A 27,815-nucleotide genomic window follows, 5' to 3' on the forward strand; every position below is an offset into this window, starting at 1 on the left:
TGTAAAAATGGAAATATACATACATGCATCCAATAGCTGTATCATTTTTATTCATTCAACAAGTCCATACAAGGTAGGTTTATGCTTACTAGTGATACTTGTGAGACACGTTTCTTCCTGAGGAAAGCTCACTTTCCCACATGAAAGGGTGACAATTCTAATGGTGTAAGTGGTAAAGTAAGCCAGGTCTGTCACTGTGGTTTGATATTCTTTCTTCAAGGTCTTGTTCCAAATATTTAGGACCTCAATTTTGAAGCCTTCATAAACTCCTTTTGGACTACTCCAGTTTAGAAGTAATTCTGGCTGTTTCGCTACTGGATTACAGTCCAATTTATCCACTGATGCTGGATCTGCAACAAAACAGAACACCTATGTTAGTCACATTTGCGATTTAATAAGCAGATAAATTTGAATGAAAAATAAAGTAGCATGGAGCAAAGAAAAACACAGTTTCTTCCTATCAGTCATCTCTGTTTATTTTTTGAAAAAAGATGCTAAAGAGTTAATACCCCATTTGCATTCCTGTGATGATTAAGAGAAAAACCATATCAACATAAAAATGGGTCATTATTGCACAAGGAGAAAAAATACTGAACTCAAATAAATTTCATCTGATCAATGAATGAATTTAGGCTATTATATTTACAATTCCTGTGGAGTAAGCTCACTTGAATTCACTGGCACTTAATTCTGAGGACACCTGAACAGAATTTCATTACTAATAACATTCTCAAATCACAAATCTAGGATCATTTGATGATTTGTTGTAGAGTCTAAAGACACTACTCAGCTGAAATATTGCCTATAACCTTGAAAAGATTCAGAATTACATTTCTGCAGTATATTGATTCATTGATAGAAGCAAACGCCTACCATTCTATTATAATCTCATCATCTTTACATTTCAATTTGACTTGAGTTTTCTAATTTCAAGACTATCTTGGGTAAATATTGGCTGGGTTCACTCAACACATTTAACCAGGTCACAGTTAGAAACACAACATGGTAAGTTTTGTTAGTTTTAACCTTGTTTTTTTACTTTGGTAGTTTAGCATGGTATAGGACAACAGGCCATTTTCTTAGTTTCTGAGTCAGTACATAGTAACACCCCAGAAAAATGGATAAATTTGGTAACCAAATTCTTCGTTGTATAAATATGCAACTTCAGTGTATTAGCCAGCTGGTCAATGGAGTATTGGAGTCAATAAGAGTCCCTCCCAGTATAGTAGAAATGATAGAAACTCCTGGGGGTGCAAGAGCTGATAGAACGTAACTGCTTTTGTATGCAACACCCAGGAAAAGCTCTTCTGCAAGCAGAAGAGGTCTTCTCACAAGGTGCATCTTTAGAGCAAAATCCTTATCAGTTACTAAGGAATCACATAACATTTTTAGCTGAAAGATGTAGGAAGCTTTCATCTATAGCATCCCTGATAAATGATTATCTAGCTCTTCTTGTGGGATGTGGCACTGTCAGATACCTCTTAAAATATCTATCCTAATATTTAGTTGCTCTCCTACCCCAGATGGGGGAATTAAAAAATAATACGGCCTAACATCCAACTACTAGAAACAAAGTAACATCCAACTTATCTGAATACTTTTTGTTCAGTCAAGAATACATGCTTTTTGGATTATGCTCAAAGCAGACCACCCTTTTCCTCCACTGAGCCTGCCCTTTGGAACCCAATCCCCCTGAAATTAGATTGGCCCCAATGCTGCTGGTCTTTCAGAAGGGACTGGGAGGTTAGGTGAGCCTGTGAGTTATTATGATTGCTGATGGTTATTCTCAGCTGCCATCCTTTTTGTCCTTGTTGTGTATTGTTATTTTTTATTATTATCAATGTGCCAACATTCTTAACTCTGCCACCCAGAGTGGCTTCTGTTACATTGAATAAAATAAATAAAATCTTTGACCCAGTTTCCAGATGGAGCAAAGCATACACAGCACACAGATTTCACTCCATGTACAAATCGTATGAAAATGTTTATTCTGTGTACAGAGCAATTTGCTCATCCTTAGTATGTACGTCTCTAGAGACTTACTTGTACAATGAATTATACTCCTGAGTGTTCCTTTGGTCTTGTTATCTGCTGCTATGGAATATATGCTGAATGTATATTCACTACCAGGATTTAGCTCTGAAATTTCAGTGCTGGTAGTTGGGGATATTTTATCAGATTCTCCATTGATGAGTATCCTATAAGAGTATGTAGAAGAAGCTCTATCAGGACTTTTCCATGATACGTTGACCACGGTTGTACTGACATCTATAATTGTGATGTTGAGGACTGAGCTAGGCTCTGTAAAGAAAAAAAGGTCCTTGAATACATACATACACATACATGTGCACAGAATCTTGATGTCTTCAACTGTCGGATCATCATCATCATCAAATCATTTATCATTAAAACCATATATCTAAATCATATGCAATCAAAATATAGCAATAATTTTCATTGTGTATTTATAGCCAAGCCCACTTCATCCACCAGGTAAAAAGAATGGATTATTAGTCATAGTAGTCTGGAACTAGGTGCCTAGCTCACCCCCCAGAGATGACTATCAGACCCACCCTTAAATTTAAAAAAATAATTTAAATTGTCAGTCAAGATCCTTTCAAAATGTCACAATTCTTACATAAGATTATGTGATATCTCATGTAATAACACTGTAAAAAAATACCTGAAAAAAATCATGACTTTGGTATTCTTGAGGGAAGATAAGATTGTTGAAAAACTGCAAGGCTTGACATCTTGTGGGAATCTGGGTAAGTCTTAAAAATGGATGGAGGTGGGGATTCAAATCATTTTGTGATGAAACCTGAAAACCGCTGTATTACAGAATGAAAACAAAAACCAAGATAATCTCCCCCCAATGCCACCCCAAGAATTCCCTGGAGACAGCTCTTTTCTGAGCACATTAGAGGTCATTGTAGGGGGACAACCATATCCCCAGCTTTGGGGGAGGGCAGCTGCCACTAATCATGCACAGACATTTCTTAGAAAAGGATGGCTGAGACTCAGTCTTTCTGTGGATACCCACCAGCATAAGAAAGCAAAATAAAATGCCCAGCATTAATTGATACACGTGGGATACCTGTATTAACACATTCTCCTCTCTCATTGCTTTTTTCTACAGAACAAGGAAACAAGGGAAACGCTTCAAAAGAATAACCTTGCTAAGCAAGTCAAGGTCTTCCAGAATCTTAAATAGGAAATTCTGGGCACGGTTGAGATTCATGGCTTCAGGAAACAGTGGTACCTTATGACAAAATAAAAACTGGAGTTGAACTCAGATTCTGATGATTTCATGGCTGCACCTGTTTCTTTCAAGTGTTCCAGTCTAATCTACAGCCCTGGAATTCCCTCGTGGTCTACCATCCAAGGACTAAACAGACCTGATTCTGTTTAGCTACAAAGTTCAAACAGGGTTAGAGACGTACTGCCTCTTGCTGAGATTTTCAACAAAATCATAGGATAGAGAAAGACATTGATTCAGTAAGATATTTCAGTATTTTTCACTACTTGAAGCATAGGTTCAGTCTTATGGAAAATGCAGCTTTGGAGTACACATGCACTGTACATGATTGTCATGATCATCGTTGCGATGCTTGTGACATCGCAATGGCTTGCATGACAATACAGGGAAATGGGTCCCTGGCGGATTAAGGCAAAAGGCAACCATGAAACAAAAAGAAAGCAACAGGTGCTGGAAACTAAGTAACAACCAAAGCCGGCGGCGCGGAAGACAAAGATACAAAGTTGCCAAAAGGTAATTGACAAGACAACAGGAGAGGCGCGCCCGAGTTGTCAAAAGGGATTAAGAGCCTGATCGCCCAGCAGTGAATCATTACCGTTCAGGAAGGCGATCGAGGCGACGCCCGGGGCACAGGGGGGATGAACAACCTCTCACCTGACAAGGACGAAACCGGTGGGACTTGTGGGACGCACCTGGAAAAAGGTGGGGTGGAGCGCTGACCGGCGCGGGCTATTAAAATCCCGTTCCGGCACGCTCCCCTCACTCTCAGCTTTTTAAAGGCATGCACTCTGTTTTCTCAATAAAGCCAGAACCTAAGCCTACGCTAGCGTCTGTGTCTTTACTGGTTAGCAGGCAGAGCCTGACATAAAGCTGAGAGTCACAAAAACGAACCTCGCCAGTCTCCACCGGGGAAATTTTTTTTCCACAGGAGAAAAACACCGGCGATGACGGAACCGGGGAAGACCATGGAGTTGGCGCTTCACACCGGAGGCGCGAAGGATGCCATGCAAGAGGAGGAGATGACCCGACAGCTGCTAGAGTCGGCACACCCGAGATGGGACACAGGCTCCCTCCCTGCCCACACTGCACCCCAGTTCCAGACCTGGAGCTCCAGCCCGGATTGGAGAGCCCTGACAGAAGATGAAGTCGGGGGCCAACAACTCTTCACGTGGGACGGCGGAGCAGGATGCCGGACGGGGACATCTTACACCACCTGGAGACTCCACTACCCCCAAACGCCCGAGCAAGGAGTCGCAGGACTGCCGATCGGGCAGCAACTGGCAGCACCGAGGACGGATGACCCTGGCATACCGGACAGGGTCAGCACCCTGGAAGCCAAGGTACGAGCCCTGGAACACATGCTCCAGTCCATGGCATCGGTGGTGAGCGAACTCACAAAGACTGCTGGTGCACAGGGGGCAAGAGGGGATCGGGGCACCCTACCCACCCCATCAACAACCACGAGAAGAAGGGGCCAAGCATGGGACTCTTTTGCAGGGCTTCGTGGTCCCAGCCCGGTGGGGGTCATCCCTAACCACCCACAGGTGGGGGTCTCGCAAGTTGGGGGATTCGCCAAGGACTTCCTCGTAAAGTTTGACGGAGACCCCACGAACCTGTCATTCTTCCTCATGAACACCAGGAACTACATGGCCCAGTACGGACATTGCTTCGGGATGGAAGCGTCCAAAATCTCAGCAGTGGCCACAAAACTCAAAGGCAGGGCTGCGGACTGGTACGTTCAGATGTCCGAGTCTGGAGCCCCAGCCCTGGCCACTTTTCACGACTTCCTGGCCGCGCTGAAACAATACTTCGAGGACCCCCTGGCAAAGGAAAGGGCCAAGAGTACCCTCAAAGGACTTCGCCAAGGGAAAAAAGCGGTCGCTGACTACGCCCTCGAGTTCAAGGTCCTGGCGGGCAAAATCCCAGAATGGTCTGAGACCACCTTGATCGACATGTTCAAGGATGGCCTCAATGAAGTGCTACAATGGGCACTCTATAGGGACGATCCAGACTCCCTACATGGGTGGATTTGTCTGGCCAGAAAGGCAGAGCACGCCCAGCGCACTTTCATGCTAGCAACCGCAAACGACAGGACCCCTCCCAGCATGAGAGGACCAGTCCCGCAGTCGGGCCCGACCTGGGACGCAGAGCGACAATGGAGGTTTGCCCGTGGGCAATGTGCCAGGTGTGGGAAGACGGGCCACCGGGCAGCGGACTGCTTCAAAGACAGGATAATGGATCGCCCGCCCAGACCAACACAGACAGCGCCGCACAAGCCACCCAACCCTCCCAGACGGCTGACAGGAGCGCTAGTGACCCCGGACGAGGAAGCGGACGCCTACCTCGCAGGGGACGTGGTTGACGCCCAGGAGCAGCCGGCGGGAAACGCCTCCCACCTGCCCTAAGCAGCGCCACCGGGCAGGTGGTAAAGAAGGGGCACGACAACCCCAGGGTGAGTGAAGATTGCTCCATCCTGGCAGGGCAAATAGAACTCACTTATGGCTCTAGAGCCATCGCGGTCAAAGCTCTGCTGGACTCTGGGTGCTCCAGAAATCTGATCCACCCAGACATTGTCGCCGCACTCAAACTGCCCTGCTCCCCCCTCCCTAAACCGCTGGTGTTCCAACAACTCGACGGCTCTACAGCAGGGGGGGGGAGGACCGGGCACCCAGGGTACAAGAAAGGTCACCCTGAAAATGGGCACCCACAGGGAGTCCATAGACTTTGTGGTAACCCTGGTGGGGAAGCCCATAGTGGTGCTGGGGATCCCCTGGCTAGCACGCCACAACCCCTGCATAAGTTGGAGGACCCGGTCTATCACATTCGAAGACGGGGTCTACCAAGCACCAACAAAGGAGAAATCCTCCGCTCTGACTGGGGAGGGCAGAGACCGTTGACCAAACCCACGCCCCCCCCCAAGAAGGACTGCCGGAGCAATACTTAGACTTCGCAGACGTCTTCAGAGAAGAGGAGGCGGACCAATTACCCCCCCATCGCAAGATGGACTGTGCAATCGAACTGCTCCCGGACGTCCCATTACCCAAGCCCAAAATCTACCCCATGACCCAGAGGGAATTGGCGGCGCTGCAAGAATTTTTGGACAAAAACCTCTCCAGGGGCTTCATCGAACTGGTGAACTCGCCGGTTGGAGCACCCGTCCTATTCCGAGAAAAGAAGGACAGCACCCTGAGACTATGCACAGATTACCGCGGATTAAATTCCGCCTCCCTATCCAACAAATACCCCCTTCCCCTCGTAAAAGACATGCTGGCACACTTGTCAGAGGGAAGGGTATTTTCCAAACTCGACCTCCACGAAGCGTACTACAGAATTTGCATCATGGAGGGGGACGAGTGGAAAACGGCGTTCAACTGTCCCTTGGGCTCCTTCCAGTACAAGGTACTACCTTTCAGTCTTGTGGGGGACCCGGGGGTCTTCATGCAACTCATCAACGAGGTGCTGCATGAACATCTGTTCAAGGGCGTACTAGTTTACCTGGACGATGTCCTAATCTACACGACTCAGAGGGAACACGAGAGATTAGTGAGACAAGTTCTCACTAAGCTCCGGAAAACCAAACTCTATGCTAAGCTGTCCAAGTGCGAATTCCACAAGTCGCGCTTGGACTACTTAGGGTACAAAATCTCTGACAACGGCATAGAAATGGACCCCGCGAAGGTTCAGGCAGTTTTGAGCTGGGAACGCCCACACATCAGGTGCCAGCTTCAAAGCTTCCTTGGGTTCGCGAACTTCTATAGATCCTTCGTGAGGGAGTTTGTGGAAATTGCCCTGCCCTTAACCGATTTACTAAAGACCAAAGGCATCGGGGAGACGCGCAAGGTCAAAAACCCAGGGGCCGTGCTTAATTGGACTCCCGCCTGTCAAACCGCTTTTGACAGGCTAAAAGCGCTGTTCACAGCGGAGCCCATTCTATCCCACCTGGACCCCGAACGGCCTTTTGTGGTGCAGGTGGACGCCTCTGACTTCTCAATTGGGGCCATCCTGCTGCAAAAGGATTCCGCTGGAATCCTGAAGCCATGCGCCTATCTCTCTAGGAAATTCTCAGAGACAGAGTTAAAGCAGCACTGGAGGCTTGGCGTCACCTTTTGGAAGGGGCGACTTGCCCGTTTGAGGTCTGGACAGACCACCGCAATCTCGAGGCGCTCCATATGCCCCGGCGCCTCAGTCCCAAACAGATACGCTGGGCTCAGTTCTTCAGCCGGTTCAAATTCCAGCTGAAGTTCATCCCAGGGAAAAAGAATTTCCTGGCAGACGCATTCTCCCGACTACCCCAGGATGCGGAGCCCATCTCCGACATTGTAGGGACTGTGCTCTCTGATTCCCAGCTGGGTCTGGCAGCTGTCACCCGGGGATGCGCTCGGGGACAGCCTGCCCCCCCCTCACAAGCAACTCCGGCGCAACCCGCCCCCAGGCGCAGGCAACCCCAAATGCCAGGTGGGTTACGGGCAGATTTTACAACGGTGTTAAAATCTGACCCCTGGCTCCTCGCCAACCCCAACAAGGTCACTATGGAACAGGACCTCGCATGGGCAGAGGGAAGGTTATACGTCCCTGACTCACAAAGGCAGACGATCCTCAGCAGATCGCATGACAGCAAACAGGCTGGTCACTTCGGGTTCCTGAAAACCCTACACCTAACTCGGAGACAGTTTTGGTGGCCCTCGCTGAGGAAGGACGTCAAGATGTATGTGGCGTCCTGCCCGGTGTGCGCAATGGCCAAGCGACCAGCTGGCAAACCCCAGGGGCTGCTGCAACCCATGGCTGAACCCTCCTGCCCTTGGGATGAAATCTCAATGGATTTCATTGTAGACTTACCGCCTAGCCAAAAGAAAACGGTCATTTGGTGTCCTAACTACCAGGAAACACACTGAGACAATGAACTGGTCTCTAATATTTATTACTAGTACTTAACAAGAATCCTAACAAACTGAAGAAACGTGGGAAAAACCCAGACATATAACCCCCAAGGGTTAAGGCGGTCCCGATCTGTGTCTCTTTGAATGGCTGAACAGTTCCTCAGTGCTACGCATGCGCTTGACAGTCTGGATGGGAGCCCCCTGCTCGCCATCCTTACTCATGACATCACCCTCCCCTCCAGATTCACATTCCATTTCAGCCCCCTCCCCTCCAGAGTCTTGATAAGATGTGCTATCTGCTTGTAAAGTCCCATGGGAACTGGGCAAGGAAGGCAATTCTTCAAAGGACAACTCCTCCAAGGACGAAGCAGTGCTGCCCTCCCAATCCGATAACGCCTCCGGGCCAGGTGGCTGCTGCTGGAAAACATCTAGAGAGTTAGCAGGGTCAGCCCCCCTCCCCCCTGGGAAATGCAAGCCCGAGGTTGAGGGCTGTGGTTCCCCCACCTCCTCTGTAACTGGAGTCGAGGCTTCAGGCGGGGGCGGGGGGAAATACACACTCACAAACTCCTCAGCTTGGGCCTCTTCGGCCTGCTCAGGCGAAAGAGGAATCTCGGGTAAAATGCGAGGCTTGGGTTTGTGAGGGAAAAGTTGATGGAATCGATGAACCAGTGCTGGAGCATGTACATCTCTGGCATTCTCCCACGTGCGCTCCTCCTCAGGATACCCTTTCCAGTGTATGAAATATTGGATGCCCCTTCCCTTCCTCCTAGAGTCCAGAATTTCCTCCACTTCGTACTCTTCCTCTCCCTCCACAATTACTGGAGGTGGGGGGGGGGGTAGTTGCGATCGCAAGTTACTTGGGGGAGGGTCTTTGGCTAGCAAGGCTCTGTGAAACACTGGATGGACCTTCATGGATGGTGGGAGCTGTAAATGATAAGCTACTGGATTTATCTGCTGCACCACAGTGAAAGGGCCGACAAACTTAGAGTCCAATTTCTTGGAGGGTCTGGTAGAGATCAAAAACTTGGTAGAGAGCCACACTTTGTCTCCTACTGCAATCGCTGGCCCCTCCTGCCTGTGAGCATCTGCCGCCCTCTTGTAAGCACTCTTTGCCCTGTTCAGCTGCTCCTTTAACAACTCCTGTGCGGCTTGTTGCTCTTTAAGAAAATCAGCTGCGGCTGGAACAGTTCCCTGCTGGGAGGAGGTGGGCAACACCTGAGGGTTAACCCCGTAGAGCGCTTGGAACGGAGACATCTGGGTAGATGACTGCACAGAGTTGTTATAAGTAAATTCTGCCATGGGCAGCAGGGCTGGCCAATTGTCTTGCCGATAAGTGGTGTAACACCTGAGATACTGCTGTAACCACTGGTTAATTTTTTCGGCTTGCCCATTACTGGCAGGATGATGCACTGATGACAGGTGGATCTGGACCCCTAATGACTGGAAAAGGGCCCTCCAGAACCTGGAAGTGAACTGTGGGCCTCTGTCACTCACCAAGTGATTCACCATGCCTCTATACCTAAAAACGTGGTCTATGAACAACTGCGCTGTGGCTGGTGCAGATGGGAGGCCCTTGCAAGGAATAAAATGTGCCATCTTTGTGAAAAGATCCACCACCACCAGTATGGAAGTCAGGCCCTGGACCGGGGGTAAATCAGTGATGAAATCCATGGAGATCGTATCCCAAGGCCTACTGGGGGTGGGTAGGGGTTGCAAGAGTCCTGTGGGCTTCCCTGGGAGAGGCTTGGCTCGTCTGCAGGTGTGACAAGAAGCAACGTACCCCTTAATGTCTGCAACCATCCTAGGCCACCAGTAGTCTCTCAGAGCTCTATGGAGAGTTTTGAAAACGCCTCCGTGGCCTGCCGTTTGGTGGTCATGACACAGTCTCAGTACTTCTTCCCTCAATGAAGGGGGAATATACAATCGCCCACTATGCCAGAGGATTCCTGCCTCCACACTGAATGGGGAGGCAGTGTCTTGCGGGGCCCTCTGGAGGTCATCCATCCTGGCCCTGGCATATGGGTCCTGTTGCTGCTGAGCTCTGGCTCTTGAAAATAGGTCCTCTGCTTGTCTGCCTGCTGCTAAATTCTCTGTTTGGCTCCCCCTCATCGGCTGATCAAAGTTGTGAGGTTGTAATATAGCAGCCTGTACTTCCTGGTGAGTGGGGGGTTTTGCCTGAAAGGATCGAGACAGGGCGTCTGCCAAGCAGTTTTGCGCCCCGGGCACATAAGAAATAAAATTGAAACGGGAGAAAAACTGGCTCCATCTGATCTGGCGTGGGGGGAGAGATATGGTGTTCTGTAGAAGCTGTAAATTCTTGTGATCGGTGCAAACTTTCACAGGAAAGGTCGCCCCTTCTAGCCAGTGCCTCCACTCTTGGAATGCTGCTTTAATTGCCAGCAACTCTCTGTTAAAAACATCATAGTTTCTCTCTGCTGGTGAGAGTAGGCGTGAAAAAAAGGCACAAGGAAGCAATGTATTCTCCTCCTTGTTTGTATATTGCAATAACACTGCCCCAATGGCAACATCTGAAGCATCTGAATACATTATGAATGGCTTCGTGGGGTCAGGGTGCCTTAAGAGTGGTTGGGAAGCAAAAAGCTGCTTCAATTCCTGGAACGCTGCTTGCTCCCTCTCCCCCCATATGAATTTTGAGCCTTTCTTCAAGAGCTGTGTAAATGGTCTGGTACGTTCACTGTGATTTTTTATGAAACGGCGATAAAAATTACAGAATCCTAACCATTTTTGTATATCTTTAACATTTCGGGGAGGTGGCCAAGAGAGAATTGCCTGGACCTTAGCAGGATCCATGGATATGCCTTCTGTGGATACTATATAGCCCAGGAAATGTACTTCAGTTAAATCAAAGGCACACTTCTCTAGCTTGGCGAACAGCCTGTTCTCTCTTAGTCTTTGCAAAACATTACGTACATGGGTTACGTGAGTTGTGGCATCCTCAGAGAAAATTAATATGTCATCTAGATAAACGACCATGTACTTGTCTAGTAAATCAGCAAAAACGTGATTCATAAATCTGGAAAATATGGCTCCTGCATTAGACAAGCCAAAGGGCATAACAAGGTACTCAAATTTTCCAAACCTGGTGTCGAAGGCAGTCAGGTATTCATGCCCCTCTTTCACCCGGATCAGATTGTACGCACTCCTGAGATCCAACCTGGTAAAAATGCGTGCCTTCTGTAAGCGATCTAGCAGATCCGAGATTAAGGGCAAAGGATAGGATTCTCTCTTTATTTAAAAAACTGAAGTCGTGGACCACTCTCATGGGTGTCTCCTGGGTTGCAGGTGCCAACGGGTCAGGCTTCTTTGGTACGAAGAAGGTAGGAGCAGACGCTGGGGACGTAGATGGTCGGATGAACCCCTTTTGGAGATTGGAGTCCAAGTAATCCTTTAAGGTGGCTAACTCCTTGGGGGACATGGGATATTGTTTCCTTGCTGGAATCTTGGCTCCTGGTATCAACTCAATGGTGCAGTCACAGTCCCTATGGGGGGGTAGTGCTGTGGCCTCTTGCTCGCTGAAAACGTCTGCAAAATCTGCATACTTGGCTGGCAAGTGGACTCCCCCTGCTACTGTGACTGTGTTGGTTGCTGGAGAGTGTGGAGCGGCTTGAATCTTGTGGTGCTGGCATTCCTTAGCTGGGAAGGAGATTGCTCCTGTAGTCCAGTTCATCAACGGGTTGTGGATCCTCAGCCAAGGCGTGCCTAGGATTACCGGCACATTTAGCGCTGCAGTAACATAAAGCTGGATCCACTCAGTGTGGTCTCCCACTGTCAGTTGCACTGGTTCTGTGAGCCTTCTAATCGGCCCTGCCTTGAGGGGCTGGCCGTCAATGGTCTCCACTTCTATGGGGCATGGTAATTCTCTGGTCGGGATGTTGCAGTCTTGTACGGTCTGCGCATCAATAAAATTAGTTGAAGCTCCAGAATCCACGAGGGCCTCTAGCTTGACCTGGTGCTCTGGGTTGACATGGACTTTTACTGGTAAGTAGTAAAAGGCTTGCCTGGAATCTTCGGAATGAGCCCTCCTTAATTGATTTATGGTCTCCCTGCTGAGCTCTGTGGAGGGAGACCAACGGAGTTTCCCTGATTGGAAACAGAGGCGGGGATGGGTCTTGTTTCAGCTGCCTGCCCTGGGGGTCTTACTAAGGCTGCTTGGTCTCTCGCTGGGCAAGCTCTCACCATGTGCCCCTGGGCTCCGCAGTAGAAACACAGGGCTCTCTCTCTCCTTCTCTGCCTCTCAGTCTCGGAAATCAGTCTCCTGCTTGCCCCAATCTGCATTGGCTCCTCTTGTGAGAGGCTGCTACAGAGAGAGCTGGAAATCCTGAAAACGCTCTGAGGGTCTTGCTTCTCCCCGGCTGCATCTGCCTAAGCTCCTCTAGCCTGGCATCTATGACCACTGATAGCTGATATAGGGCTTCTAAAGTAGCTGGTGTTCCCTGGCGCACCAATTCATTCTTAATTTCCTCATCCAGCCCCTGTTTGAATTGGTCTTTTAATGCACTCTCATTCCAGTCCAGATCTCCTGCTAACAACTTGAAATCAGCAATGTAGAGTCCCACCCTCTTGTTACCTTGCTTGAGCCTCCGAATTTCCCGGCTGGCCATGGCTTCTCTGATGGGGTCGTCAAAGTGTGCTCGGAACCCTGCCAAAAAGTTCTGGTAGTCGTTGAGAATCGGGTCGTTGTTCTCCACCATGGGAATAGCCCATTTGGCAGCTGGTCCCTTCAGCAGGCCTAGGATGAAAGTGACTCTGGTTCTGTCTGTGGGAAACTCTGCGGGTCTGCTGTCGAAGAACATAGTGCACTGTGTGAGAAAGATTCTCAGCTGTCCTGCTTCTCCTCCAAATTTCTCTGGTAGACTGCCCTGGGATCTCAACATTACTGGTGGAGCTGCTGCTGCCGGTTGTGGGTTAATCGGAGCTGGTTGTTGTAACTGCTGTAGCATGGCAGCTTGTAATGTGTTGATCTGGAGATCTACTTGTTGCTGGTGTTGTTGTAGGGCTGCTGCCAATTGCTGGATGGCGAGTCGCATTTCTTGGTTTTCTGAAGACATTTCTAAACGTATCTCCTTAATTGCTTGTTCCTCCCTCTTTCAATGGGAGTAGGAGTTTGTTAGGATTGATGTCCTAACTACCAGGAAACACACTGAGACAATGAACTGGTCTCTAATATTTATTACTAGTACTTAACAAGAATCCTAACAAACTGAAGAAACGTGGGAAAAACCCAGACATATAACCCCCAAGGGTTAAGGCGGTCCCGATCTGTGTCTCTTTGAATGGCTGAACAGTTCCTCAGTGCTACGCATGCGCTTGACAGTCTGGATGGGAGCCCCCTGCTCGCCATCCTTACTCATGACATTTGGGTAGTCAAAGACTACTTCTCAAAACAAGCCCATTTCATCCCCTGCACCTCGATCCCGTCAGCGCAACAGCTGGCAAAACTGTTCCTAGTACACGTGTATCGCCTACACGGCTGCCCCTCCCGCTTGGTGACCGATAGGGGCACACAATTTACCTCGAGGTTTTGGCGGGCTTTTTTGAAGCTGATAGGTACCCAGCAAGCCCTGTCAACCTCCTGGCATCCCCAGACGGACGGATCTACAGAGATCCTTAATGCCACACTGGAGCAATTCCTCCGCTCCTACATAAACTACCACCAGGACGACTGGGTGGACCTACTCCCGTTTGCAGAGGTCGCATACAACAACGCAATACACCAAAGCACGGGACAAACCCCCTTTGGGGTGGTGTTGGGTCAGGAGTTCATTCCCATCCCTGAACTACCTCAGCCCCCGTCCACAGCAGTGGCCGCCTGTGATTCGGGTGCGAAACTCGCAGACTCCTGGCCGGTCATCAAGGATGTTCTTAAAGAGGCACAAACCGCATACAAACTGCAAGCGGACAAACACCGGCGCCAACAACCAATGTTTCGGGTAGGGGACCTGGTCTACCTATCCACCAGATTCATCAAATCACCGCAACCGTCTAAGAAACTGGCCCCAAAATTTATTGGGCCATTCCAGGTGACACAAATCGTGAACCCAGTCACGGTGCGCTTGGACGTGCCCCATAATTTAAAGAGGCTGCACCCGGTGTTCCACTGCAGCTTACTCAAGCTGGCAAGTGACCCCTCCCGGTGGCACCCACGCACGCCCCCCCCCACCAGTGATGATAGACGGACAGCAACACTTTGAAGTGAAGGAGGTACTTGACTCCCGCAAGCTGCGGGGCTCCCTCCAATATCTAGTAAAATGGAAACACTTCCCACATCCTGAGTGGGTCGCTGCCCGCGACATCCAGGCTCCCGACCTGGTCCGCAACTTCCATACTGCCTATCCCTCCAAACCCACGGCTTGACTTTCTAAAGGGGAGCAGTATGTCATGATCACCGTTGCGATGCTTGTGACATCGCAACGGCTCGCATGACAATACAGGGAAATGGGTCCCTGGCGGATTAAGGCAAAAGGCAACCATGAAACAAAAAGAAAGCAACAGGTGCTGGAAACTAAGTAACAACCAAAGCCGGCGGCGCGGAAGACAAAGATACAAAGTTGCCAAAAGGTAATTGACAAGACAACAGGAGAGGCGCGCCCGAGCTGTCAAAAGGGATTAAGAGCCTGATCACCCGGCAATGAATCATTACCGTTCAGGAAGGCGATCGAGGCGACGCCCGGGGCACAGGGGGGCTGAACGACCTCTCACCTGACAAGGACGAAACCGGTGGGACTCGTGGGACACACCTGGAATAAGGTGGGGTGGAGCGCTGACTGGCGCGGGCTATTTAAATCCCGTTCCGGCGCGCTCCCCTCACTCTCAGCTTTTTAAAGGCATGCACTCTGTTTTCTCAATAAAGCCAGAACCTAAGCCTACGCTAGCATCTGTGTCTTTACTGGTTAGCAGGCAGAGCCTGACAATGATGCTATAATGCTGATGAGTAAAAATTTACCTGCAAATGTTGTTCAACATAAAAAAATTAGTCAACTAAAGCTTTAGTAATGGCACTGTCATCAGTAAAATTAAAGGTTAAAGGCTTCAGTGGAACTTCATTGAGCAGCAGAGATGAGCTAAGCAATCTCTCTTCCCCGCAAGTTTCCAGCTCTCAAAATTCAATCAGTGAACTGGGAATAGCTAAAATGACTAATATTTTTGTTTAAAATATGTTTTGCATTATTAGTATGAGCTGAACAATTTCAAATCTAATTGTATCAACATGAAAGTAGGCTTGTATAAAACAGATTGGTTACTAGCAACAGATTTATATTGATTGCCTCTTGGGAAAGGTGGTTTGAATTCCTGCTTTTTGTTCTGGGAAAGCACTTTCACCAGATTCATGCTCATGGACTTTGGGAGGCACATAAGAGATTATTAGATTTTTTTATTTGTCAGACAGAGGCTTCCCAAATTATTTCTCCTTCAGGCTATTATCAACATGATTACCACACTAATTACTGGTTCATTATTCCCAATACAGTAAATCTTTTAATATCTATGAATATAAAGGCTTTATAGGCTCATGTTGTGACAATGAAATGCACTAATACACAGAAGGTGTCTGGCTCAAGACTTCCAATAACCATTTTCTTGAATTATGATGGTACAAACATTTGTGTTTCAATTTGTTTAAACATTTCTTTATAAGCACACCCTGGAGAAGTATTATCAACATCAAGCTAAGCTAATGTAAGTGCTCTTGTACTAAAAAAAGCAAAATGGAAGTCAGAAACATGATTGGGTTCCATATGGAAAGCACAAAAGAAAAACAGATGTCAACCTTGGTGGAAAGAAGTATTTTAAAGGCTTTAGCTGTTCACTTTTTTTATTACAAATGGCAAAGTCAATCTCTCTCAATATTGTTTTGCCTGAAAGCATACTGGGAATGTAAAGAATATTCTTTTGGCATTAAAGTAGTATATCCCTTAATTTATTTTATTTACTGATGTAACTGTTTTCTGAGAGTTTAGGGTAATGGGTAAATTTAGGGTTTAATTACATAAAAATAGAGTACACATGATGATACATGTGAGAGAAAAATAAAATAATTTGCAATAAAGGCGAATCCTGATATTTATTTATTTTCTATCCTGCCTTTATTATTTTTATAAATAACTCAAGGCGGCAAACATACCTAATACTCCTTCCTCCTCCTATTTTTCCCACAACAGCAACCCTGTGAGGTGGGTTGGGCTGAGAGAGAGTGACTGGCCCAAGGTCACCCAGCCAGCTTTCATGCCTAAGGTGGGACTAGAACTCAGTCTCCTGGTTTCTAGCCCATTGCCTTAACCACTAGACCAAACTGGTCTATATTAGCATGTCAAGGAGTATTATTGATCAAATGTTAATATTGCACTAAAACATTAGTCTTTCAGCATGTTAGACTTTATGCTGTTTAACTCCATGCTGCGCATTTATAAAATAAGCAGAAAAAAATCACATCTCTTAATGTAAAGCACTTACTTGTATAAACACTTGTTTCGTTTGGAAATCCTTCAGTTTTATTGACACCAACTTGTGAATATATTTCAAACCTGTATAACGTTCCAGGTTCCAAGTGATGAATTGACACATTAGTAGTATTAGAAGTTGTATTGCGAAAATGATCAGGTCCACCAAATTGTATTCGATAAGTGTAATTAGATGCATCTGTATCATTATTATTCCAATATAAATCCAGGGATGTAGTACTGATGTTTTCAACTTTAATATCATAAACTGGACTGGGCTCTGTTTAAGAGAAAAAGGCGTTATTTTAGATACTGAATGGATTAAAGATTTTTTTATTACCTTGGAGAGTGAATGCAACTTCTCAAATGGTACTGACAAATTATAGACGAAGGTATGTGGGCTTGCAAATAACGTATGCAAGAATACACTGTGGAAGAGGCATGGAATTACATGCACAATACTCTCCCTCATCCCAGCCAATTACTGTATGCCTCAATCTATGTGCAATGAACTATAATTATGCCTCAATCTATTTGCAATGATCAAAAAGTCTTCCATCAGAAGACTTTCCCCCCCATATATTGTGAGGCAATGTGAACAAGGCAGAATCACCAATGGAAACAGTAATGAAACTAGCATTCTCAACTAAGGTCAGCCATATGTCTGCTGTATTGCTTTCTTCAGTCTATGAACTGCTGTATCTGTTAACTGGGGAAAAACACATATACTTTAAAAAGGATTGTTTCAATATATTCCTAAAGTGAAGATGTAGACCAAGACTGAAATTACTAAACTTCTAGTATTTTCTTTTAGCTCTAAATTTCAGGATTTATGTAGCAAAAATGTATGTATGCATGTCTGTGTGTTTGGGTGCATTTTTATACACATGCACTACAGTGACGGTCAAAATGAGGTTTTATGGGCAAAATGTTGCCATTTGTACGGGGCCTAAAAATTAAGGATCCTAGCTACACATAGCCCAGAAGAATTCGAAACTGCCATAAGCCCTATTCAGAAATGGGGGGAGGGAAGGAGTGAAGCAAAGGAATTACTGGACATTTTCATTAATTCATCTAAAAAGAGCGTATACCTTGAAACTATATGAACAAAACAAGTGAGCAGTTGTGCTTTGAAAAAATACAACTACCCACAAATATACTGTTTCTCAAATATATGCTCTATTTTAGATGCATTCTCTCTAAAATATCATTCATTTATCTGCTTGGGCTTTTATGCTCCTTTTATTCTAATATACGGGGCCGCAGTGGCTCAGCGGTTAAGACGCTGAGTCAGAGAACCATTAAGGACGGCAGCTCGGCAGTTTGAAACCCGAGAGCGCGAGCCGCATGACGCAGTGAGCTCCTGTCAACTTGTCCCAACTCCTGCTAACCTAGCGGTTTGAAAGCATGCAAATGCAAGTAGATAAATAGCTACCACTCCAGTGGGAAAATAACAGGGACATGAAAGGAGCCCCCTTGGGCATCCCCCGGGCAACAGTGACGTCACTGGCAAATCCTTTCAATACAGAAGTGCCTTGGTAGGTGCTTCTGACACACACACACACATAAATAATCCAATATATAAGGGGCTGAAAATTTCCAATTTCAGTAGATTTAGAAACATAGAAGATAACGTGACATCGTTTTGTACACTTTTTAAAATTGAGGAGATCAGTGACATCTGTGCATTACTGCTTGTTCTCTTGCACTAGGCTCTGTAATGGCAGAATGTGCCATTTTAGTTTCAAATAAATCCTCTGCATATCAAGTTTATATTATTATTATCACTTATTATTTGCAGCAAAATGTGGACAAGTATTTTCCAGAATGCTATATATCGTATCCTCTTTTGTTTAACTTAGTATCATTAATGTATAGGCTTTACTCCTGTTGTGCATGTGCAGGTAGATATAATCACACCTCATTGTCCGAGTTGGGGGAGGCTGGGGGACGGCCTGGGAGGCCTGGCATGGCCCACCCATGGACAGGGTGTGTGTGTGTTACAGGTGGAAGAAAAAGCGGGAATGAGTTACCGGAGTGACTCGCTACCTTCCCTGCTGGCTTTGCTTGTGGGAAGCCGGCAGGGAAGGATGCTAATGGCGCTCACGTGACGAGGCTTCTTGCAATGTTGTAATTGGCAACTGGCACGCTGAACACCCAGATCGCGATCACATGACTGCGGGGGTGCTGCAATGGCCAGTACTTCGAGGATTGGTCACACATCCATTTTTTCAGTGTTGCTATAACTTTGAACGGTTGCTGAATGAATGGATGTAAGCCGAGGACTACCTGTACATAGTATCCTCTTTTGTTTAACTTGATATCATAAATGTATAGGCTTTACCCCTGTGGTGCACATGCAGGTAGATATAACCACACCTCATTGCATATTTTACATAATCGCATTATGTAATAATGTAATATACATCACATCTCTTAATGTAATGCACTTACTTGTATAAACATTTATTGCACTTGGATCCCCTTCAGTTTTATTACCATCGACTTGTGCATATATTTCAAACCTGTATAACGTTCCAGGTTCCAAACGATGAATTGACACATTAGTAGTATTAGAAGTTGTATTGCGAAAATGATCAGGTCCACCAAATTGTATTCGATAAGTGTAATTAGATGCATCTGTATCACTATTATTCCAATATAAATCCAGGGATGTAGTACTGATGTTTTCAACTTTAATATCATAAACTGGACTGGGCTCTGTTTAAGAGAAAAAGGCGTTATTTTAGATACTGAATGGATTAAAGATTTTTTTATTACCATGCAACTTCTCAAATGGTACTGACAAATTATAGACGAAGGTATGTGGGCTTGCAAATAACGTATGCAAGAATACACTGTGGAAGAGGCATGGAATTACATGCACAATACTCATCCCAGCCAATTACTGTATGCCTCAATCTATGTGCAATGAACTATAATTATGCCTCAATCTATTTGCAATGATCAAAAAGTCTTCCATCAGAAGACTTTCCCCCCCATATATTGTAAGGCAATTAGCACATTTAATATATGTATCTATATGTGAACAAGGCAGAATCACCACTGAAAACAGTAATGTAATGCACTTACTTGTATAAACATTTATTGCACTTGGATCCCCTTCAGTTTTATTACCATCGACTTGTGCATATATTTCAAACCTGTATAACGTTCCAGGTTCCAAGCGATGAATTGACACATTAGTAGTATTAGAAGTTGTATTGCGAAAATGATCAGGTCCACCAATATGTATTCGATAAGTGTAATTAGATGCATTTGTATCACTATTATTCCAATGTAAATCCAGGGATGTAGTACTGATGTTTTCAACTTTAATATCATAAACTGGACTGGGCTCTGTTTAAGAGGAAAAGGCCTTTAGTGAATTAACATTTAACCATATTGTTAAATGAAGAATGGGTTAATATAACATGGTGAAATATTTATCTGGATTATAAAAACCCTTATAGTAACCATTATACTATATACATTATTGATTATAAGAACCATTTTAGTAACTTTTCATTTGTTTAGATTGTATTCGGTATCTCTTTATTTCTGTTGGCAGATTGCTAGGAAAGCCTTTGGCCCAGGAGAGATCAGAAAAGTCACACACCAGGCATTTCTATAAAAATAATTTTTTATTTACAGAAAGCAAAACATATTTAAAAGCTTCCGCATTCTTACAGGCTCTCAGTGAGAGCAGCTTGACTCTCTACATGCCTACACAGAAGGGAAACAGAAACTAAAACAAGTCCATTCCCCCAGGTGCAAAAATTAACATTTGAAAAGGGGACAGTTGAATTCAACCTCTTCACCTGGCCAAAATGATTAGTTACCATAGTAACCTTAATCTGTAGAAGAAAACATTAACACTCCTTTTTATACTACAGAGTAAGATGCAAACTAATTTTCTTTGACAACTCTATCTTTCCATTCACATTATTTTAACATTATCTCCCCTTTGGTTTAACAGAAAGCTACCATCCTTCTTCCTGTGTTTTTTTCAAACCTAGGTTGTTATAATTCCAAGGCTTTTTAACGCGAAATGGCTTTTCATGCAGGCTTCAAAATCAAGCCTTTGTTTTTCTGTTGATGTGAACAGCAGCAAATCATCAACATAAATGCAGATACATACAGCCTTGTTTGTCTTTCTTCATATATACACATGGATCTGCTTTTCCTTTTTCAAAACCAAAATTCTGCAGTTTTTCATCTAATTTTTGGTTCCAGGATCTAGCAGCTTGTTTTAACCCATAGATTGACTTCTGCAGTTCACAGACTAGATTCTCCCCTTTTTCATAGCCAGGGGGTTGCTGCATGTATAATTTGTGGTCTAAATCACCATAGAGAAATGCAGTTTGAATGTCATAGTGGTGAACTGACATTCCTTTGAGTGCAGCAATTTTTAACAGTAATCTAATTGATTCACCTTTAGGAACTGGTGCAAAAGTCTTGTCAAAGTCTAAATCTTTCCTTTGAGTGAACCCTTTTGCAACCAGCCTTGCTTTATATTTTTGGATTTTTCCATCAGCATCCCTTTTCAGTCTGAAAACCCACCTGCAACCTAGACAGCGTTCATTGGGAGGTAGATTTACCAGTTTCCATGTTTTATTTTCTTTCAAGGATGCTAACTCCTGTTGCATGGCAGAATGCCAATTTTGTGCAATCTCAGGTGGTAAAGCATTCACTTGTTCTAAAGACTCAGGTTCTGTGAATATGTGAAAAGCCTTTACTGTTTCAGCCTGAAAACGTGATGGAGGAACGCCTTTATTACTCCTCTGAGATCTGCGAGGTAATACAGGGCTTAAATTTTGACTCCTATCACTTTCCTGAGAAGCATCTGTCTCATCAGACAGATCTTCAGTTTGCTTTTCTGGTTTAATGTCCTCATCAGGCAAAGATCACCATCAGCAAGTCCTTGCTGTTCTCTTGTGGTCAGTTCAACTGGAGAGCTAGAATTTAATCTCCCCCAGTTTTGTTCAGCAAAAGAAGCGCTTTTGCTAAGTATTAATTTCTCTCCCATTATGAACCTGTAGCTCCTTTGGCTTTGTTCATAGCCAACAAAGATGGCTTTCTTTGTTGTGGGGCCTCCTTTCCTTCTCTGTTGTTTTGGAATATGAACCCAAGCAGTGCTACCAAACACTCTAAGATGGTTTACCTTTGGTTTCACACCATAAAACAAATGGAATGGAGTGTCCTGAATCACAGAGTTATACAATCTGTTTTGGACATAACAGGCAGTAGATATTGCCTCTCCCCAATACTTAAAAGATAAATGTGAACCTTTAAGCATGCATTCCATCGCATTTTGCAAGGTTCTGCCCTTTCTTTCAGCAACACCATTTTGCTGAGGGGTGTAAGGGTTAGAAATAATTTGTTCTATCCCCTTTTCTGCTAGGAGCCTTTTGAATTTGTGAGAAAGGAACTCTCCTCCTCTATCACATTGGAGTGCAGATACAGGCCTAGGGAATTTTCCATTTGCCCATGTCACAAAACTTTTAAATTTCTCAAATGCCTCATCTTTATGTTTTAAGATGTAGATAAATGTGTATCTTGAGAAATCATCAATGATGGTCATTGCATACCTTGCTTGTCCAAGACTTGGAGCAAAAGGACCAATAATGTCAGAGTGTACAATTTCCAAAGGTCTAGTTGTAACTCCGTCACTGTGCTTACTCACAGGAGCTTTTAGTGTTTTGCATTCTTTGCAAACTACACGATCTAAGTCTTTGTCACAGGGTTTTATCTTTAGGTCAGCACACAGCTGTGGCATTTGTGCTATATACTTGAAATTAGCATGACCAAATCTCCTGTGCATCAGGTGTACACATTGGTCATGATATGGCATGTTGCCAACTGCAGCCTTGCAGCTTGGCTTCCTTGCATTTTGCACAATGTACAAGGAGTCTTTTAATATACCAGGAGCACACAATTTTCCATGTTTACGTATCTCACAACCATTTTTCTTAAATGTTATGACATACCCTGATGCAGCCAATTGTGCCACAGATAAAAAGTCTGATTGTAAATTTGGCACATACAACACACCTTTTACAGTTTCTCCCAAGCAGGATAAATACAAGTCACCTTGTCCCATAATTTTGGTCACAGACCCATCAGCCAAAGATACACTTTGTCTTTCAGTTTTAGACAGTGACACAAAAGAGCTTTTACAATTACATAAATGACAATTGGCCCCAGAATCTAACACCCATACATCAGAATTACCCTTCTCAGCAACCTGTGCAATTTGGCTTGTCTGAAGAGCCTTCTTCTGCGTTGCCCTTGTGTTCTTCTTCTCTGTCTTTCTACTCTTGGGTCTCAAGACACAGTCTTTCTGCAAATGTCCAGCTGAACCACAAGTGAAGCATCACTGGCTGGCTAGTGCTATGGCCTCAGCTTCCTTTCCCTTCTTTTCCCTTGTTTTCTGGTACTGCAGCTTTCCAGAAGAGATGGGGGGGGGGATCTTTCCTCTCTCTTCTCCCATACAGCGAGTAAGCGCTGTGTAACATATGATGGGGTGAGGTCTGCTTCAGGCATAGCCTCCAGGGTACAAATCAGCATGTCCCATGTTTCAGTGAGGACAGGAGGATATAGGATTTTGTGAGAGGTATAAATTCCATTCCTCTCTCCTGCAACTCAACAAACAGCTGCTGAATATAATGCAGGTGCTCAGGAAGGCTATCTCCTAGGCTTTGTACAGCTTTTTTGTCAGGGTAACTTTACTCCCTGCTGTTGCCTTTACATACAAGTCTCTCAAAGCGTCCCAAAGTTGCTTTGCAGACTGCATACCTCGCACGTGGACTAGCTGATTGTCCTCAACTCCCAGGATAATGGTGGCTCTAGCCCGCTCATCCTGTCTCAGCCATTCAGCACTGGGATTTTGGGGGGTTTGCTCACCAATTGGCAGCCAAAGATTCTCTCTGTGAAGATACATCTCCATCTTCAGGGCCCAATTCAAATAGTTGGTCTCTGATAGGTGCTCCAGAGGCATTGCTGAGGGCTGGGAGGTAGCCATGGCTTCTTCCTTCTTTTGCAAGTCACCTCAGCTGGCTTCTTTGTCCTGTAGACCGGCAGTTGCTGGAAAATCTCCAGGTGGCTCCAAAGAAAATCTTCACAGGTCTTTGCTACCTGCCTTTAAATTGTGCATGAGGTGTGGAGCTGATCTCTCTTTTCTCTCTGGGTTTTACTGGGCTTACTGGGCTGTTTACTGGGCCCATAACCTGTTGGCAGATTGCTAGGAAAGCCTTTGGCCCAGGAGAGATCAGAAAAGTCACACACCAGGCATTTCTATAAAAATAATTTTTTATTTACAGAAAGCAAAACATATTTAAAAGCTTCCGCATTCTTACAGGCTCTCAGTGAGAGCAGCTTGACTCTCTACATGCCTACACAGAAGGGAAACAGAAACTAAAACAAGTCCAGGCAAGTTCTTTCCCCCAGGTGCAAAAATTAACATTTGAAAAGGGGACAGTTGAATTCAACCTCTTCACCCAGCCAAAATGATTAGTTACCATAGTAACCTTAATCTGTAGTAGAAAACATTAACAATTTCCTGATTTTACTTGCCAAATTCAAGCCTATACTGCAGAATCTATTTAAAAAACAGTGACATGAACTTGGCCATTTGACTGATGGTGATCTCATCACTTACAAGACATTTTTATAGACCATGTTCATTTTTTCCCCTTATAGGTTGTGTTTTGGTAAATAACATACTTCACCAGATACTCCATTTTGCAGCAAAGGAGCATTCTTCGTCTAATATCACCATTTATTCAGCTGGTTTTGTTTTTTTCTTATTTAAATATCAATGGGTAGTCCACTTCCATTTTGTGGCTCTAAGTCCTTACAACCATCCCTCTCTATCAGCTCCCTGCCCCCCACCAAAAAAGTCAGGGGCATAAAAGGCTGTAAACAGAAATATTCAAGTCATCCGAAGAAGGGCAATAGCAATGATTCTTACATCAAATTATTACTTTAGCACAAGTTAACAATGTCTTAAAATGTACCCGAAATGAAACAGGGGGTTAGACCAGAAGACCTCCAAGATGTCTTCGAATTCTACGATTTTATAGGACTTGCATAAAGGGCCCTGGTGAGGATCTAACAGCATGAGACAGACAATATTGGAATAAGTGATCTTGAAATAATTTAGGTCAAAACTGTGTAATCACTTAAGTGTACTTGTTTATTCGTTTAGTCGCTTCCGACTCTTCGTGACTTCATGGACCAGCCTATGCCAGAGCTTCCTGTTGGTCGTCAACACCCCCAGCTCCCCCAGGGACGAGTCCGTCACCTCTAGAATATCATCCATTCACCTTGCCCTTGGTCAGCCCCTCTTCCTTTTGCCCTCCACTCTCCCTAGCATCAGCACCTTCTCCAGGGTGTCCTGTCTTCTCATTATGTGGCCAAAGTATTTCAGTTTTGCCTTTAATATCATTCCTTCAAGTGAGCAGTCTGGCTTTATTTCCTGGAGGATGGATTGGTTTGATCTTCTTGCAGTACAAGGCACTCTCAGAATTTTCCTCCAACACCACAGTTCCAAAGCATTTATCTGCCTTCTCTCAGCCTTCCTTATGGTCCAGCTCTCGCAGCCATATGTTACTACGGGGAACACCATTGCTTTAACTATGCGGACCTTTGTTGTCAGTGTGATGTCTCTGCTCTTACTATTTTATCGAGATTTGTCATTGCTCTTCTCCCAAGGATTAAGCGTCTTCTGATTTCCTGACTGCAGTCAGCATCTGCAGTAATCTTCGCACCTAGAAATACAAAGTCTTTCACTGCTTCTACATTTTCTCCCTCTATTTGCCAGTTTTCAATCAAGCTGGTTGCCATAATCTTGGTTTTTTTGAGGTTTAGCTACAAGCCAGCTTTTGCACTTTCTTCTTTCACCTTCATCATAAGGCTCCTCAGTTCCTCTTCGCTTTCAGCCATCAAAGTGGTATCATCTGCATATCTGAGATTGTTGATGTTTCTTCCAGCGATTTTAACTCCAGCCTTGGATTCCTCAAGCCCAGCTTGTCGCATGATGTGTTCTGCATACAAGTTGAATAGGTAGGGTGAGAGTATACAGCCCTGCCATACTCCTTTCCCAATCTTAAACCAGTCTGTTGTTCCGTGGTCTGTTCTTACTGTTGCTACTTGGTCGTTATACAGATTCTTCAGGAGGCAGACAAGATGACTTGGTATCCCCATACCACTAAGAACTTGCCACAATTTGTTATGGTCCACACAGTCAAAGGCTTTAGAATAGTCAATAAAACAGAAATAGATGTTTTTCTGAAACTCCCTGGCTTTTCCCATTATCCAGCGGATATTGGCAATTTGGTCCCTAGTTCCTCTGCCTTTTCTAAACCCAGCTTGTACATCTGGCAATTCTCGCTCCATGAATTGCTGAAGTCTACCTTGCAGGATCTTGAGCATTACCTTACTGGCATGTGAAATGAGTGCCACTGTTTGATAGTTTGAACATTCTTTAGTGTTTCCCTTTTTTGATATGGGGATATAAGTTGATTTTTTCCAGTCTGATGCCCATTCTTGTGTTTCCCAAATTTGCTGGCATATAGCATGCATTACCTTGACAGCATCATCTTGCAAGCTTTTGAACAGTCCAGCTGGGATGCCGTGGTCTCCTGCTGCCTTGGCATTAGCAATGCTTCTTAAGGCCCACTCAACCTCACTCTTCAGGATGTCTGGCTCTAGCTCACTGAACACACCGTCAAAGCTATCCCTGATATTGTTATCCTTCCTATACAGGTCTTCTGTATATTCTTGCCACCTTTTCTTGATCTCTTCTTCTTCTCTTAGGTCCTTGCCATCTTTGTTTTTGATCATACCCATTTTTGCCTGGAATTTACCTCCAATGTTTCTAATTTTCTGGAAGTGTACGTGTACTTACTGGGACTCAAATAATGGTGCCTTATCATGGAATCATAGAGTGCCAAAAGCAAATGATCAAGAGACCAACTGTTTAATACAGGGTGATACTTTTTTTGGAGGTATATTTAGTATCTGTGCTGCCATATTTTGTAACAGCTTCAGTTTCTGGACAGTCTTCAAGGTCCACTCCATAAAGAGTGTTGCAGTAACACATCAGAAGCATAAACACCTTGCTTTTTGGTTTTCTCTGAACGTGAGCATCAGGGCAGTCACAGGTTTAAATTGGAGAAGCAGCACAGATACCAGCTAAAATAATGTAATTAAACGTAAGAAAAAACATCCAAACACATGAAGCAAAGCTGAAACTAAATTTGATACATCTGACTTGTATTTGTAAAGCTACTTTGAACATAATCTTAAAGTAACGCCCCAAATTCTGTGAAGAAAAATAAAGTTCATCTCAGTAATTTACTGCAAGCACTGGGATCATTATGATATTTCGTAAGTGAATGTGCAACAACATGTACGCGAGAATTTTCCAGAGCATGTGTTCTTTTTTTTATATTGTGATTTACAGGCTGTACCCTTATAATGCAAATGCAAGTAGATATATTCACCTATCATAATGTAGCTTACATAATCACTGTGCCTATCCCTCATTTACAATCACATCTCTTAACGTAAAGCACTTACTTGTATAAACACTTGTTTCGTTTGGAAATCCTTCAGTTTTATTGACACCAACTTGTGAATATATTTCAAACCTGTATAACGTTCCAGGTTCCAAGTGATGAATTGACACATTAGTAGTATTAGAAGTTGTATTGCGAAAATGATCAGGTCCACCAAATTGTATTCGATAAGTGTAATTAGATGCATCTGTATCATTATTATTCCAATATAAATCCAGGGATGTAGTACTGATGTTTTCAACTTTAATATCATAAACTGGACTGGGCTCTGTTTAAGAGAAAAAGGCGTTATTTTAGATACTGAATGGATTAAAGATTTTTTTATTACCTTGGAGAGTGAATGCAACTTCTCAAATGGTACTGACAAATTATAGACGAAGGTATGTGGGCTTGCAAATAATGTATGCAAGAATACACTGTGGAAGAGGCATGGAATTACATGCACAATACTCTCCCTCATCCCAGCCAATTACTGTATGCCTCAATCTATGTGCAATGAACTATAATTATGCCTCAATCTATTTGCAATGATCAAAAAGTCTTCCATCAGAAGACTTTCCCCCCCATATATTGTGAGGCAATGTGAACAAGGCAGAATCACCAATGGAAACAGTAATGAAACTAGCATTCTCAACTA

The 27,815-nt window shown here is 44.6% G+C and overlaps 1 protein-coding gene across 1 annotated transcript in view; it reads right to left on the reverse strand.

Annotated features, from left to right (window-relative positions):
• Nucleotides 1–27,815, reverse strand: part of PTPRJ (protein tyrosine phosphatase receptor type J) — a 110,872-nt gene that overhangs the window by 16,458 nt on the left and 66,599 nt on the right. Inside the window, exons 5-10 of the mRNA XM_063289368.1 lie at nt 27,180–27,446; nt 19,689–19,955; nt 19,050–19,316; nt 16,609–16,875; nt 2,044–2,301; nt 90–350 (exon numbers count right to left, since the gene is read on the reverse strand). Coding sequence (XP_063145438.1) covers nt 90–350; nt 2,044–2,301; nt 16,609–16,875; nt 19,050–19,316; nt 19,689–19,955; nt 27,180–27,446 — 1,587 coding nt within the window. The remainder of the gene's footprint in view (nt 1–89; nt 351–2,043; nt 2,302–16,608; nt 16,876–19,049; nt 19,317–19,688; nt 19,956–27,179; nt 27,447–27,815) is intronic.

The sequence above is a fragment of the Candoia aspera genome, chromosome 1, assembly GCF_035149785.1.
Source record: "Candoia aspera isolate rCanAsp1 chromosome 1, rCanAsp1.hap2, whole genome shotgun sequence".
NCBI lineage: Eukaryota > Metazoa > Chordata > Lepidosauria > Squamata > Boidae > Candoia > Candoia aspera.